At 37.3% G+C, this 15,804-nt stretch overlaps 1 protein-coding gene across 1 annotated transcript in view; it reads right to left on the bottom strand.

Annotated features, from left to right (window-relative positions):
• The window catches only part of Rbcn-3A (rabconnectin-3 alpha), a 105,830-nt gene that overhangs the window by 42,641 nt on the left and 47,385 nt on the right, over nucleotides 1–15,804 (bottom strand). Inside the window, exons 36-47 of the mRNA XM_071666188.1 lie at nucleotides 15,070–15,257; nucleotides 11,923–12,075; nucleotides 11,614–11,777; nucleotides 11,242–11,245; nucleotides 10,833–11,048; nucleotides 8,981–9,013; nucleotides 7,259–7,426; nucleotides 5,050–5,282; nucleotides 3,784–3,956; nucleotides 3,037–3,176; nucleotides 1,479–1,720; nucleotides 431–664 (exon numbers count right to left, since the gene is read on the bottom strand). Coding sequence (XP_071522289.1) covers nucleotides 431–664; nucleotides 1,479–1,720; nucleotides 3,037–3,176; nucleotides 3,784–3,956; nucleotides 5,050–5,282; nucleotides 7,259–7,426; nucleotides 8,981–9,013; nucleotides 10,833–11,048; nucleotides 11,242–11,245; nucleotides 11,614–11,777; nucleotides 11,923–12,075; nucleotides 15,070–15,257 — 1,948 coding nt within the window. The remainder of the gene's footprint in view (nucleotides 1–430; nucleotides 665–1,478; nucleotides 1,721–3,036; nucleotides 3,177–3,783; nucleotides 3,957–5,049; nucleotides 5,283–7,258; nucleotides 7,427–8,980; nucleotides 9,014–10,832; nucleotides 11,049–11,241; nucleotides 11,246–11,613; nucleotides 11,778–11,922; nucleotides 12,076–15,069; nucleotides 15,258–15,804) is intronic.

Genomic DNA, 15,804 nt, shown 5'->3' on the forward strand with positions numbered 1-15,804 from the left:
AGAAATAAGTTGGCAGAGTTCAGCCAATTGTACACTAATATATATATAGTGACAGCTATTCAGAAGCCACGATTACAGTGCTATTTCAGTGCCAACAAATGAATCCCATTCCCTTCTTTCAGACATGGCTTTAGTGGTACAAGCTCTATTTGTGATCTCTCCTATGTGATTCATCTTTGATCCTCCTCTCTCAGGGATTTCAGTGAATCTCATTATGGCCTAAAGCATCTAATAGGGTCTATCACAAGTCTTTACTTCTAAACTTACTTCCTTAAACTTTTTTGCTTCTCTCTGTTCTCTAATGCATAGCTTCCTCTCTAAATGGCCAGTGGAAGTCAGTGATGAATGACTTCTTTCTCTAATATCATCAAAAGCCTCTAAACCTCTTATTATCTACATTCTAACTTCTAAAACATAAAAATTTACTAACTTTTTTCATAAGAAGTGATACAATAGACATTTCTGGAGGCAAAAACTGCTCCCGAGATGCTGGCTTGGTCTCTCCATCATTAGAGGAGCTGCGTGGGTCCTGGAAGCCTAATTGGCCAAGAAGCTTCATATTGAATTTTATGCGGGTCTTTTGCAAGTTTGAGAATGTGGACAAAATCCTTTCTCCACTAACAGATGCTCCACCAACAGCTTCTTTCTCCACAGAACTTTGACTCTGAGGAATCAAGAAGGTTATACATTTAAATTTATTCAATTTGCAATTTTACCTTCTGTATATATTCATAATTCTATTAATGGAAGTTTACTGGTTGCATAGCTAATACTATTCATCTACCAATATCTATGCCTACTTACATCTAAAAGGCATTTAACCTCATTACATGCTGGGTAGCTTAAGAATAAATAAGTGATTTTCTACTCTGCAAGATGGCTCATGAAAAATGTTTACACACTAAATTCAAAGTAAAGTATACCACCTAACATTACTTTGTGCGTTCTCCTCTGACACAAATGTTTTCACTGTCCTTTTATCATGTCATTAATTTTCCATTTTGTCAAATCCCATTCATCTTAACAAAATGTAATTTCTGTCTATCTCCAAATATCCATTCTATCTATAAACCTAAACCACCTCATCAAATCATTCTGTAATCTGCAAAGCATTTCTTTTTCAATTTTGTATCAGTCATAATTCTTCATTCTACAACTCATCTACTCTGAGAAATATTCTACATCTTTCGGTATATAACAAAATACAGTATTCTATCACTTACCCTCTAAAAGCTATCCTTCATTTTCTGACCGACATTTCACTGACAGGCATAATATAAGGATATAGTAATCATCCTAACAGTTATTTCTATATGCACATACTGAGGCTTTCATGTTTCATTAAATGTTCTATTACTTTCTCTTTATATACCATAAAGGAAGTTGATGCTTGAGTAAGTTCAGAAAGACATCTAAAATAATGATCATTACATTGATTGGGATTAAAGTTTCATTTCTTATGTCTAAATCCAACTTACAGGCAAAACATTGGTAATAACTTTAAGCAGTTTCTTGACCCCACCACCAAAAAGCATGGCCCAATCTTTCTCTGTCACTGGTCGAGCAATGAGGCGATAAAGGACGTATGCATCACTAGCTGCTAAACCATGGATTAGAAGACTGAGATATACTGCAACAAATGCTTCACAGAGGAGGAGGTTGAGCTTGGGAGTATCTTCATCACGTTCTCGAGCCACTAAGGCTAAAAGAGATGTCACGCCTGAAACAAAACAAAATAGCACAAGATTCATAACAACCACAAATAACCACAAAAATGAATTTTAAAGAATGAAAAACCGTTTCACTCCATGAAAGTGCCCTGTGACCTAAGAGAGGATCTCCTAGGGTGAGAAGGCTCTAAACCCTTACTTTCTGGTGAGGTTATTAATACCTCACCCTTTGATAACCAGGCAAATGGTGGTAGATTAAATAGCTCACTCAAGGAGCACTCCCATACAATCAGCAACCACCATCAGGTGAAGATCTTATTGTCTAACCTGTTGTCAGGTTTCTAGAGGCTTCCCACCTCATAATTCTTCTGCTGTCACTCTGACAATGATTACTATAAATCAAGAGAAAGGTGGGAAAAGTGAGTGATAAATGTAGATGCTCCTCTATGTCCATGACGTCACTTCTTTAAAATCCTGATACAACAGTAACTTGGGAGATGGGTACCTCACTCTTAAGTAATCTAAGATGTTGACAATAAGCTTGCTAGCATAAATGTGCAGGGGTAGTGAAAATGCAGCACACATTAAATGAGAGAATTTATTTCCCAAGAGTGGGTGCCTGAATGTCATATTTGTCCTCTAAAATTAAATTTACAGCACATCCAATCTCTCTTTTGACGTGCTGTGATATCATTTGGCTTTGAATGACTCAGACATTAATAATGCTGACAGCACGCCCTTTTTACAAGTATAAGGATGAATTCCACATTCAGGGAAACATCTAAAAACATGATTCAGCTTGTCAAAAGTCAGAAGGGCACGCACAGAAAGATAATATACAACATGAGTAATTGCTCTAAATAAAATGGATCATGTTTGCTTACTGAGAACCAAATACCATGGTACTGATGAGTATCTCTGAGATAACATAAAAAGTAATGATACAAGTTAATCCAGCATGGAATGCACAGTAAGAGAATGTCCAAGACAGGTAGCTGTACTACACTAAATGGAGTATGTTAGCTTAATGAGAAGCAAATGCTATGGTAAAAAGTAAATTTTTCAAAAATTAAGTATGAAGTGAGGATAGCATATAATTCGCTTCAGATGTTTATAGTAGGTCCAGGTCCAAAAAAGGGATGTGGCAAGGAAATAAGTTCAAGAAGACACGATACAGTTTGGATATAGCATATGAACGGGGAATAAAAGTCATAAAAAAAAAAAGTTGCTAAAACCCATAGCTGATGGGAATGAGAAGTGCATGACTTTGGGAAGAGTATAAAAAAGCTAAATCTAAAATAAATACTGTTCTGCCTGTTCTAAAACATATAAAATTCTTCAGATAGTTATGTAAACTATTTCTTACCTGGCCACTTGGCAGGTGCAGTGCATACAGTTAATGGTTCTTCTTCATGGGGTGTTCCCGTTCGTATATCACGGCCTACTAAATGAGATTCCCTGTGAGCTACTGTCACATGCTGGATATCCACACCCAAGGCAGCCACTCTATCAGGAAAAGGGAAGTTATGTAACAGCTTCTCAGTGACACTCCTATATGGCTGGTGAGAAGCTCAAGCTACCTATCAAATAAGGCACACTCATGTAGCCTGATGCCCTGCTACAAGTAAAGAAAAAATAATCTAACAAGTCAAAAAAATAATCTACTGGCAAACATTTCTATGAAATGATAGTTGTCTTAAAATGAGCTCTGTTCTTTCATTTTTACCTAATGCAACCTGACAACCACTAAAGTGCCAACTCACTAAACAAATGTCATTAACCATCCTGATACCCAGGCGGGTAGTACTGGTAATATGACTCCCTGACCGACTGACTGAATGACAGATCAAATGATATATTCATTATAGCTTATCAAATCTATTTTTTTCATATGGGTGAATGTATGACAGCCCTTGGCAACTTACGTCACTACAGCAACCACTGGCACACTTAAAATGTGCAAGGTTTGAAAAATATATAGCTGGGTCCCATACTGAAATGTGAAGCGGATGAAAGTTGAGCCCCACATATAAAAGAATCAATACTTGATGACACTGGCATGTGAAAAATTACAAATAAAACTTTACAACACACAAAGTCATAAATACAATACCTGTGTTGAGCCTTCACAGTAAATGTTTCTGAGTCACACAGAGACTGATAGATACAGGCAGATAGAGCAGCAGCCAAGTTACGTAAAACAGTAGCATGGCACAGAAGTTGAGCTTCAGGTTCTGCAACACCTAATATTTCCACCAAAGTTTGCAGAAGATCATGAGTGCCAGCCTATAAAGAAAGCAAAAGATTCATCACCAAAACAAATAAACTTGCAGATGAGCTTTAACATCAAATTCCTTATCAATGCCAGTCTACATTTTAGCTTTGTAAAATAAGCCTATTACTCCAATCACACTTAACTGTAAGTCTAATACTCTCAAGAACATTTTCATGTAAGGAAAATAATACAAAAAGATACTGTATGTAATGTAGTTTGCAGCAGTGCAATACTGTTATTCAAGACATCAAACTGCTGGTTATGTACTTCAAATTACTGAAACTACTGCACATTTTTTTCTCTGAAATTTCTGTATCCACAGATAAGGAACAGAATAACACATGTACTATTTTAGCAAATATCCTGTATTTCCTGCAAATTAGTGCTATGCTGTGCACAACATTAAGACCTTTCTGTCTGTCTGTATCTATCTGTATCTCTGATGCCAGTTCCCTAAGAGAACTCCCTCAGGGGGGGTAGCCACAATAAAAGAGTTGCCATTATGAGTGAGTTCCTGTGCAACACCTTTCTTCAAAAAAATGGGTTCTAGGTTCTCACAAGCCTACTATAATGTCTTTCACCATCTTTAATGAACACAAATCAGTAGGCAGCCATTAACAGACAATGAAAACAAAGATCTGCAATGTTGAAAGAAAATCTGTCAAAATATGGTACAAGTTATTTGCAACCCTTGGCATCTATTAGCAATGGGAAAGATTGTCTTTAAGTACAGTAACAAAGTATGCAGGGGATATGAGGTGTATCCTCAACTCTTTCAGTCCCTGGTCAGACATTTGTCAAGACTCAATACCCATGTACTCAGCTTTACACATGCAGAAATGAAAATATGATTTATAAGTATGGTTGAGGTAGTATGTTTGTCTGCTGACCATGATCACAAAGACTAACGAGTTTTAAGATAATCATGAAATATTAAAGGCTGCTAGCTTAAATTCTATCTTTAATATCCAAATCAAACTCAGAATATATCATCTTCATATACAGAAGGAACTTTAAATTCAATAGCAAGCAAACCACAGGATCAAAGAAATCAAATAATAAGCAATAACCCTGCTGTAACTATGGCTTTATTGTTATTCATACCTGTAAATGGCGAACAGGATCAGACACAACAGTCTTATTGGAGGCTATAGATGCAGACAACAATGGCAGAGTAGTTGGGAATGGTAATGGGGACAGCAACTGCTGCTTACTATTCTCTTGTTGTAATTCCTGAAGAAGCAATATCAACTCCATTCTAACTGAAGCCAAGCCACCACCACTGGACCCATGTAGCGAGCAATAACTCAGCAGTGTTCGTAGAAGTTGCTGGTTGGCTACAAAGATCTTAGATTAATATTTGAGTTATGAATGTGTCACTATAAAAATATTTAACAAACATATTACAATAAGCTCTGGAAATCCAATTACATTATGTAAAGTCTTAAACAAACCAGTTGGTTCACTTGTATGAATTACAGGCTATGCAAAAGGGAGCTGAGAAGAAAGATGTGTGGTTCAACCTACGACTATAAATGGTTCTGACAGCAAAGACATTTCATGATGATACAGTTCATATAATCAACATATAAGAAAGAGCAAGAAATGAAAAAACAATAAAAAAGATGAGCAGAAAAAAAAGGACAAGGTAAATAAATATCCTAAACTGTTTCCAAAATCATCATGAGGCAAACAGCTATTCAGAAATACAAAATTAGACTCAGTGATTCAGAGGGATTTATTGTTCAAAGAGAAGAGTCCAAAAATGAAAAGATAAATGCTACACTACATGTTTATTCACAATGGAGGATACACTACTATGAACAAAAATTAAATAAGATACAGGAAACAACATTTATATGAAATCAGCAGCCATCTGTACTTAACTAGTTTTCTTCCCACAAAATCCTCCTATCCATGATTTCACGTTCATCATGTATAAAACTTAAATGTTTATAAGTGTATAGTAACCAGGTGTAAACTGGCCTAATGATAATAAACACATTTTTTTGACTCATACAAATATATGATATCAAGCTGAGGGTAAACATGAATAAAAGTAAGCTTATTAGGTTTAGCACTGGAGAGACACATGTGAGGTGGTGTGCGAGTTTGAGTGGAGAAAACCTGGAGCAAGAGAAGTGTTTTAAATAACTGGGAGTGTACATGGCAGCAAATGGAATCATGGAAACTGAAGTGATCTAAAGGTAGGTGAGTGGGGGGTAAAGGTTATGGGAGCACGGAGGAGTGAATGGAAACAGAGGTTACAAACTGTTAAGACAAAGATGAATATGTTTGAAGGTGCTGTATGAATGCAAGGCATGGGCTATAGATCAGAATGTAAGAAAGATGGTGAAAATGCTGATAATTAAAAGTTTGAGGACAATATGTAGTAAAAGAAAGGTTGAAAGAGTGAAAAATGAGAAGGTAAGACAAAGCTGTGGTAACAAGAAGAGTGTCATTGGGAGAGCTGTGGAGGGTGTGCTGAGTTGAGAGAATGAGTGAGGAATGGTTGACAAAAAGGATGTGTGTCAGAATTAGAGGGGAAAGGAAAATTGAAATGCGGATGAGAGGATGGAGAGGAAAAGGTTTTGAGTGCTTAAAGCCTGAACATGCAGGGCTGGTGAAAAGGTGTGCACAGGAATGAGTGAAATGGAAAACTGTGGTATACAAGGGGTGATGTGGTGTCAATGGACTAAACCAGGGTATATGAAGTGGCTGGGAGAAACCACGGAAAGGTCAGTGGGACCTGGTTGGATAGGTGTCAGTGCATTACATGTTCATATGCTTGTGGGTTAGCTCTACATTTACCTGTTACCTTACTATTTTTCTTCATTTGCTTGTAAAAAAACTGAGTAAATAGCTCTACTTTCTTATTCGATATATATCCTTTTAATATCACACTGTCAAGAACCTCTGAATGTTAAACTGTTAAGTAATGCACTCAACAACTAGTTTCATGGGCTTTGAAATTTGCTAAAAACCTACCTAAATTGGGGAGGTAAAGAATTTTCATAATGTATGGATGGGGCTGAGCTAGGTACTAGCATCTAAATGAATAACAGTCTTGAACCCTATTCAGTTAAATTGATGCCTTTATCTTCAGGAATTGGGTAATGAGATGTGAATTTTTACCTCTAAGCCACAAAGAGTTGAATAACATCCACATATCATTTACATATCATTCCTATGGTTAGAGACATCACTTAAAACCGAAAAAACCTAAACATACTAATGTATTTCAGGGAAGATTTGCAGCACTAATGCCAATAACAGAAGATATACATATATTTAAAACAAAAAATCAAAATACCCATAAGCCAGCGTTTCCTTCTGGCAGCACGCTCCATTTTCTCCTCAAACTCAAGCTTCTCCTGCTGCAGGATTTCATGTAGTGTGGAGGGCTCCGTCATAGGCATGGAGGGCAATGGTGTGTGGTCAGCAACCTCATCAGGAGGAATTGCTTCAATGAGATCATTCTCTGTTGATGAAAATGACTCATAAAACCATAACATTAATACAACGTAAAGTAAACTTTGCCTCACCCACTTTTCATGCTTGAAACTGCATTCAGATTGTTAAATTGTTAACAATATAGGAAGCCCTTCTATTAAGTAGCTAACACCATTAAGAATGACACAGATAATGAAGTTAGGTCTTGAGTGAGAAAAGGGACAAAAGAAAAAAGAAAGAATTCTACAAAATTCAAGATGAAAGATACAGGTTTATGAATACATTAAAGAAAATAGGAAGATGAGTGAGTGGCATGTCTATAGAAAGGACATTAAGCACAGACCAGTTTTTAGTTTTAATGAGACTAAAAGCAAGCCAAACAATTCTGACATTTAGGGTCTAGGATGGTTTTCTGGTGGAAACTTTAGGTATAAAAAAGTAATACCATAAAGGATATCAGTTTGTAGTTTTAGTTCTCTGATGGAAAAGTTTTTCACATAACAACAAAATGAGAGAACACATCTAACTTACATTAAGACATCAAAGTTTCAGGACATGTAAGGTTTTATCACAACCATATCAAAATACAGATAAACAGAATCTCAATACGACAAGAAGCTATATTCATTACGGCATTCATAGTGCTTACTATGATCAATATCAACAAGGCCAAACAATTTTATTTCATATCTCAGATGTCCTTAATAAATCACATGCCTAATACATGTATTAACAAACTCAAGAGTAAGTAAGAAGAGAGGTCACTGTTTGTGAGGCAAAGACATGTATGTTTCATGATATAGTGTCCTGACAAGTGTTGAATGAATGCAATGTTGGGCCTTAGATAAAATACTAGATTTATCATTCAAGAGAAAGCTTTCTTGTTTAGTAAATGCTTCACCACGCAAAAACCATCACACAAAAACCATATCCAGAATGCAAGCACCAGTATATCAAAGCAACTATTTACACAAGCAAATACCCTTCACCAGCATGGACGCTACAGCAGAGGCTTTTCCAAACAACAAACTCAGTCCTATTTTACACAAAGGTCCTTCAGCCAGTCTCCCAATCAATTAACTTTATAAACTTGTTCCAGAGCTGGGGTGGTTAGCAATCTCCATCCTATGAAGATTTCAAACTAAAAGGCTGTGTATATTACAATTGGTAGGTAAAGTGAATTCTATCTTGAGCTGGCTAGAACTGTGATTATTGAATCTGTAACCATTTGCCTAAAAGATTATACTGTTTTACCAATTTTTTACTAACTACCAAAACATCTAAGTCACTCTCAAGGCAGTACTCGAGAACAGCTTTACAGAGAAACTCCAAACATAAAAATGATTTTCATCTGACACAGATACAACTACTATTCAACTCTTTATACTGCATTAACCAGTAAAACATTCATGACTATTACCAACATAAGTAGTAACCCTTGGGATTAAAAATCAATAAACATGATCCAGTTATAAGCTCCTATATAACTCTGCTGCTGGTGTCTACAGATGTTATAATAACTGTTATCTAAGTTAGCCAGATCACCCCCACCATATGTGTTTAACCTCATCCATATACTTACCCCACCAGGTGTCCAGCCACAACTTGCAGTTAACTGTGGTGATTAAATTCTAACATAAATACACTTTCTTTACCAGTCAAAGTCTTAAAACATAACTGTTACAGGAATGATAATTACTTTATAAAACCTATAAAAGTCTTCAAAACTTTTTCCATTAACAGGGATGGGACAGATGTGAAAGGTCTCAAGGAAATGAAGAAAGCAGCTCTGATTAAGAAAAGACATCTTTATGGCACTGTGATGATATATGGCTTATGAGGAGTAATACTTTGTTCTTCCCAAAGTAAATTACGATAGAAGACTTTTAAAGATTCTAGAAGCATATTCTTTTAACAAAATATTCATCTAACAGAATTATCTAAGCCTCAAAAGTTTTAACCACTGATATATATGTCCCATGATAACAATGCCACCAACCCAACTCTGTCTTCATGATACACATACCCATTTGTTTGGAGACAAAATAGCACTAAGCCTTGAAAGAAGGGTAGTATAACAGCACAGCCTAATATTCAGTGACTTTTTCACCACCACAGCACAAAAATCTTTCATGAAATATACACTTCAGGGCTACAAAATTGGAAAAATACAGATATCAATGGGATCATTAAGTCAATTGAAAGTATGTATACCATAGCTTATGAAAAGGGGGCCCCAAGTCAAAAGCATAAAATTCACCTGCAAACTGTTGAGGAGAGGGAGAACATTATGATTATCAGCTGCTAGGAGTGTCACTCAGGTTGCATATATTCATCCCTTAAATTACGACATTCATGAGAATCGTATCCTTCAGTTGTGAAGCAGATGTATTAAATTCCTTAAGAACATTTCTGATTCTCTTTTTGGCAGGAAACTTTTTGTACTTTTGATGTCCCAATACAATACTAATTTTCTTCAAGAAAGAAGAGTTCAATCTTTCTTCTTTAAAGCTATCTAAATTAAAGAACACTTTCCTAATAAACCCTTTTCACTCTAGACTGACAAAATCTTCACAGCCATTCTTCAAAACTCCTCTGAATCCTGTGCATATCTTAAAAAATTCCAAGCTTCAATATACTTCCCATTACAATATCATTCTTCAAAATGGTGCTACTTACCATTATGCTCTTAGTAATTCATGTGAATTAACTACTTTATATGTAATACATCACTACATTCTAGAATATATTGTGCCGAGTAAGTAACGTAAGGGTAAGAGAGATGTGTGGAAATAAAAAGAGCGTGGTTGAGAGAGCAGAAGAGGGTGTTTTGAAATGGTTTGGGCACATGGAGAGAATGAGTGAGGAGAGATTGACCAAGAGGATATATGTGTCGGAGGTGGAGGGAACGAGGAGAAGAGGGAGACCAAATTGGAGGTGGAAAGATGGAGTGAAAAAGATTTTGTGTGATCGGGGCCTGAACATGCAGGAGGGTGAAAGGAGGGCAAGAAATAGAGTGAATTGGAGTCATGTGGTATACAGGGGTTGACGTGCTGTCAGTGGATTGAAGCAAGGCATGTGAAGCGTCTGGGGTAAACCATGGAAAGCTGTGTAGGTATGTATATTTGCGTGTGTGGACGTGTGTATGTACATGTGTATGGGGGGGGGGGGGCCATTTCTTTCGTCTGTTTCCTTGCGCTACCTCGCAAACGCGGGAGACAGCGACAAAGTATAAAAAAAAAAAAAAAAAAAAAAAAATATTCATAATTTAAAAACTCATTCTGCTCCCTAAGGTATACTTTTTGGTGTCCTGCTATCCAATTCTGCATTCTAAATATCACAGACAAACCATCTCCATCAACTTATCCTGTCAAAATCTTATATGTTGGTGTCACTTAAGCATACGTCCATCTTTGTGACGATACAAGACTCACCACCAGCATGGAGTGTACTGCAGTAGTTGCAAACCTCCTTCAGAGCTTCTACTTCTCTCTCAAGCCAAACATACAGCTGATATCGTAGCTGTCCCCCGTCTACTTCACAGCCAGTGGCTAGAGTTGCTAGTTCCTCCATCATCATCTTAAGGCACGACACAAACTTCAGCTGCTGAGCCATTATATCCAAATGTTTTTTACTTGTCTCTGATGGCCCTACGGGTAAAATGAATTTTACTCTAAACCTTAAAAATCTTCTTTCTTTGTAGAGACTGTGGCGTTAGCCATGTGAATGACACCAAGAACCAGCCAGGCAGGCTAGCTAACAACAGAATACAAAGAATTCCAGTCACTCAAATAAACAATAAAAAACAAGAGCACCATTATAAAGATATTCCATTTATCCTACCAGCCTGATAATAAAAACACTAGTCAATTAAGATAATGCTATGACAGACAACTTCCAGCTTGTTATCGAAGCATCACATCAAGAGAGTTGAAAATGGAACAAATTATATACAGGCCAATGTCAAAACTGTTTTTTGAAAGAATGGGCAATGAAATGTTCTCAAAATCATTTACAGCATCTAGCAGGTCCAAACCACTAGTATGTATTCCCACCAAGTCAGATTATCCAAATTAAAGGAAATGAAAATACCGAGTTAAATTTTTACCATTCTTTGCCTTAATAAAAAGTACCTTTCCACCTAATGCAACTATTTTTCATTATAAGAAACGTATGATATATCAACTGACAGTGATGTAACAATCAAAATCTTACCTTCATCCTCACTACCTTGAGACATGGTATCAACTGGTTTATCATCTTTCTCTTCCTCTCATCATCTACACCTAGGGCAAAATCTAGCTCAAGACCATCATCTTCTCTTTTCTGAAAAGATGCTGGAGTGGACCAGTCAAACCCTGTAGACAATGAACCAAAACCTGAAGAAGTGAAGGGATGGAAAGTGACAGAAATACACAAAACCTTATTTGAAATAGTTTCAGGACTTCACAAAACCATGTTTTATGAGATATTTTCCAGAGCAACAAATCAACAGAGATGAGTAATCTTTAAGAGGGTACATACCTGAGGATGAGCTTGGTGCAAACAGATCAGCAGCTCTGTCTCCACTACCATCAGCAAGGCCACTACGTTCAAAGGAGTCACCACTTTCAAGTGTTCCACTGTGTATCAGCTCTGATGCAGGTTTTTGCTCCTTAGATGGGCTTCCTAAAAGATCTAAAAAAAGGAAAACTAAATGAACAACTTGATGCATAGATTCATTTATTTTGTCTCTCTTAAATCAACTGTACTGGAATGGCTTAGAAAAATCAACGTGGAAAAACTACATGTAAAGTGAAACCCTGTTCCAATGCAATTCAATGTATCAGAATTTGGCTTCTAACGGACCATGTGGACCCCACCAAACTAAGTTTGGGATCAAAGGGAACATTCTGTGAAAGTCCATTAAATCACAAAATTAGTCCAGTAAGGTAAGTATCCATCAGACTGAGTCTGGGATGAAACAAAATAGTCCATTAGCTCCCAAGCTCGATCAAAGATGCTGGGCACAGGAGAACATGTGACAGCCTATTGTGCATTACCTTGGTACACTTTTTCTTTATCTTTTATCATTTTTTTAACAATTTCAAAGCATTACACATGAAAGCTTGTGTGTGAATGTGGCCTTCCTTCGTCTGCTTCCTGGAGCTACCTCGTTGATGCAGGGGGTGGCAATGTTGTTTCCTGTGGGGTGGGGTGGTGCCAGGAATGGATGAAGGCAAGTATGAATATGTACACATGTAAATATGTATATGCATATATACACATGTATATATTCACATTTTTTTTGTCTTCATCCATTCCTGGTACTACCCTGCCCAACAGGAAACAGCATTGCTATCCCATGCTTCAGCAAGGTAGCAACATGAAAACAGACAAAAAAAAAGGCCACATTTGTTCACCCTCAGTCTCCAGCTGTCATGTGCAATGCACCAAAACCACAGCTCCCTATCCACATCCACGCCACATAGACCTTTCCTTGTTTTACCCCAGATGTTTCACATGTCATGGTTCAGTCCATATGTATATGTGCTTCCATGTACATATATGTGCATGTGAGTGAATGTGCCCTTATTTGATTGTTTCTTAGCACTGCCTCCCTAACACAGAAACAGCAATCAAGTACAATAAATAAAATAATAAACAATCATATATCTACACATAAAGACCTAGCTTGGTCACTACCTCCAGCATGAAATATATGTGTGCTTAGTCAGCACATGTACTAACTTGGTACTTGTGTTTTCATGCAACTGCTGTATTTTTGTGGTAAAAAGGCCTATCTTTTTGTCCAAAATCATGATAAATATGAGCATCATCAGTACTGTATGTGCTACAAATTCCTGGAAACATATCAGCATTGCTAAGGTGGTTTGATCGAGTAAGTAATGAAAGGGTAAGAGAGATGTGGTAACAAAAAAGTGTGGTTGAGATAGCGGAAGAGGTGTATTGAAATGGTTTGGTCTCATGAAGAGAATGAGAGAGGAAAGATTGACAAGGAGGATATATGTATCAGAGATGGAGGGAACAAGGAAAAGTGGGAGACCAAATTGGAGGTGGAAGGATGGAGTGAAAAAGATTTTGAGAGATCGGGGCCTGAACATACAGGAGGGTGAAAGACGTGCAAGGAATAGAGTGAATTGGAACAATGTGGTATACCAGGGTCGACATGCTGTCAGCGGATTGAACCAAGGCATGTGAAGCGTCTGGGGTAAACCATGGAAAGTTTTGTGGGGCCTGGATGTGGAAAGGGAGCGGTGGTTTCGGTGCATAACACATGACAGCTAGAGACTGAGTGTGACATGACAGCTAGAGACTGAGTGTGAACGAATGTGGCCTTTTGTCTTTTCCTAGCGCTACCTCGCGAGAGGAGGGGGGATGTTATTTCATGAGTGGCATGGTGGTGATGGGAATGAATAAAGGCAGCAAGTATGAATATGTACAAGGGTATATATATATATGTCTGTGTATGTATGTATATGTATATGTTGAAATGTATAGGTGTGTATATGTGCGTGTGTGGATATGTATGTATATACATGTGTATGTGGGTGGGTTGGGCTATTCTTTTGTCTGTTTCCATGTGCTACCTCGCTAACGTGAGAGACAGCGACAAAGTATAATAATAATAATAAAAAATAAAAAAAAGTATCTATAGTCTAATCTCAGAATTCCATTAGAGCAAATGTAAGATTGATAAAATCAACTCAATTATCAACAGTTCGTCAACATTACCTGCCCGTGTCGACCAAAAAAGATCACCTCCTAAGCCTTTGTTTTCAGAAAAGGACACTTCTAGAAGGTTGAGATTCTTGGTAATAGATAAACTTGTGAGCACTAACCTTCTATTGAATTCATAGTTCACAAATCCTATATATCAAGGCTGTTAACTCTGGAGCTGGGTGAACACAAACCACATCAACAGTAAGAAAAGCTTCATTCAGTACTTAGTTACTAAATGCTGTATCTGAGTATGCCAATGTTTTTTTACACTCCTCAGCATCATCTGATCCACTCTTGTTATTGTAATCATTCACCAGATGGAAATGACCAAAAATTTCCTCATCAAAAGGAGACCTAAATGCAAAGAAACTAAGAGACTGGAAAACTTACATATACAACATAACCTTGTTTCAATTAGTTTCCAAAAACTGTCTAACATTTCTTCTTCACAAAAGGAAATTCAGTTTCCTCAACTTAAATTTGCAAGTTAGTTAAAATAATCAAAACTCATAGCTGCATGGTTGAGCTGGAATCGTGTTAATGACCAGGTTTGAAAGCTGACATCTTTCCAGTTTACTATACACTAAGCCCATGATCTGCAATTTTTTTTCCAGCCATCTTTGTTTAAGGATTGAATGAATGTGAATCTCTGTATGGCTATGCTGTGAGGGTAAAGCCCATAATGTATGGAACAGAGTTAACTGCTAAGAAATAGCTTTCATATCCTGATCTATTTCGTTTACTTTAGCTTTTCAATAACTGAATCAAGCTTACTAAGATACTCTTTCAATGCCAATCAAAATGCAGGATCACTTTGCCAAGGGAAGCTGGGTTCCAAATACCTTTGTTCCTAGCCTGTACAGGTCAAAATTGCCACAGCGTGTGTCTATGGCTGTGTCAGGTAAAGAATGTTATTCAACATCTAAAGATCAAGCACTGAATTCCTACCTCCAGTATCTGGATTTTCCAAATCAATCACATTGTCAGGTAATTTTGACAAGACCTCCAGTGCTAGAGTTGGACAGCCTGAACGGAGATGAGCATGAGCAGTGGTAAAGTACAGTCGTCTCTCCAGTGGGGTCATGCTGCTTTCATACACACTCTTTTTGTCAAGTGTGTCCTGACCTGCTCCTAGGCTGCAAAAAGTTAAAACTGGGTTAAATTACAAGCAGCAAAAAGTTGAAATCTGTGTTAAATCACAAGTTTTATCCATGGCTGAACAATAATAAAATCTTGATGTCAGAAAAATTACCCAAAGTTGACAAATATGGTATATATGATATATATTCCCAGGAAATGTATGGGCCAGATCTCTACCTAACTTCATATTTCAGTGAAAAGGCACCAGCCCTTCATCCTTTGCAAATGAGGCAAAGGCATTTGTAGCTGTTTGCTCATATAATGGGTCTGCCCTTAGCCAGTCAGCTGATTCGAGCGAGAAACAGCAGAAGTTGGTGACAGTGTCTGGAAAAGTGTGAAAGTAGAAAGATAAGAGTAAATGTGAATAAAAGCAAGGTTATTAGGTTTAGTAGGTTTGAGGGACAAGTTAATTGGGATATAAGTATGAATGGAGAAAAGTTGGAGGAAGTGAAGTATTTTAGATATCTGAGAGTGGACTTAGCAATGAATGGAACCATGGAAGCGGAAGTGAGTCACAGGGTGGGGGAGGGGGCAAAGGTTCTG

This window comes from Panulirus ornatus, chromosome 11 (genome assembly GCF_036320965.1).
Source record: "Panulirus ornatus isolate Po-2019 chromosome 11, ASM3632096v1, whole genome shotgun sequence".
NCBI lineage: Eukaryota > Metazoa > Arthropoda > Malacostraca > Decapoda > Palinuridae > Panulirus > Panulirus ornatus.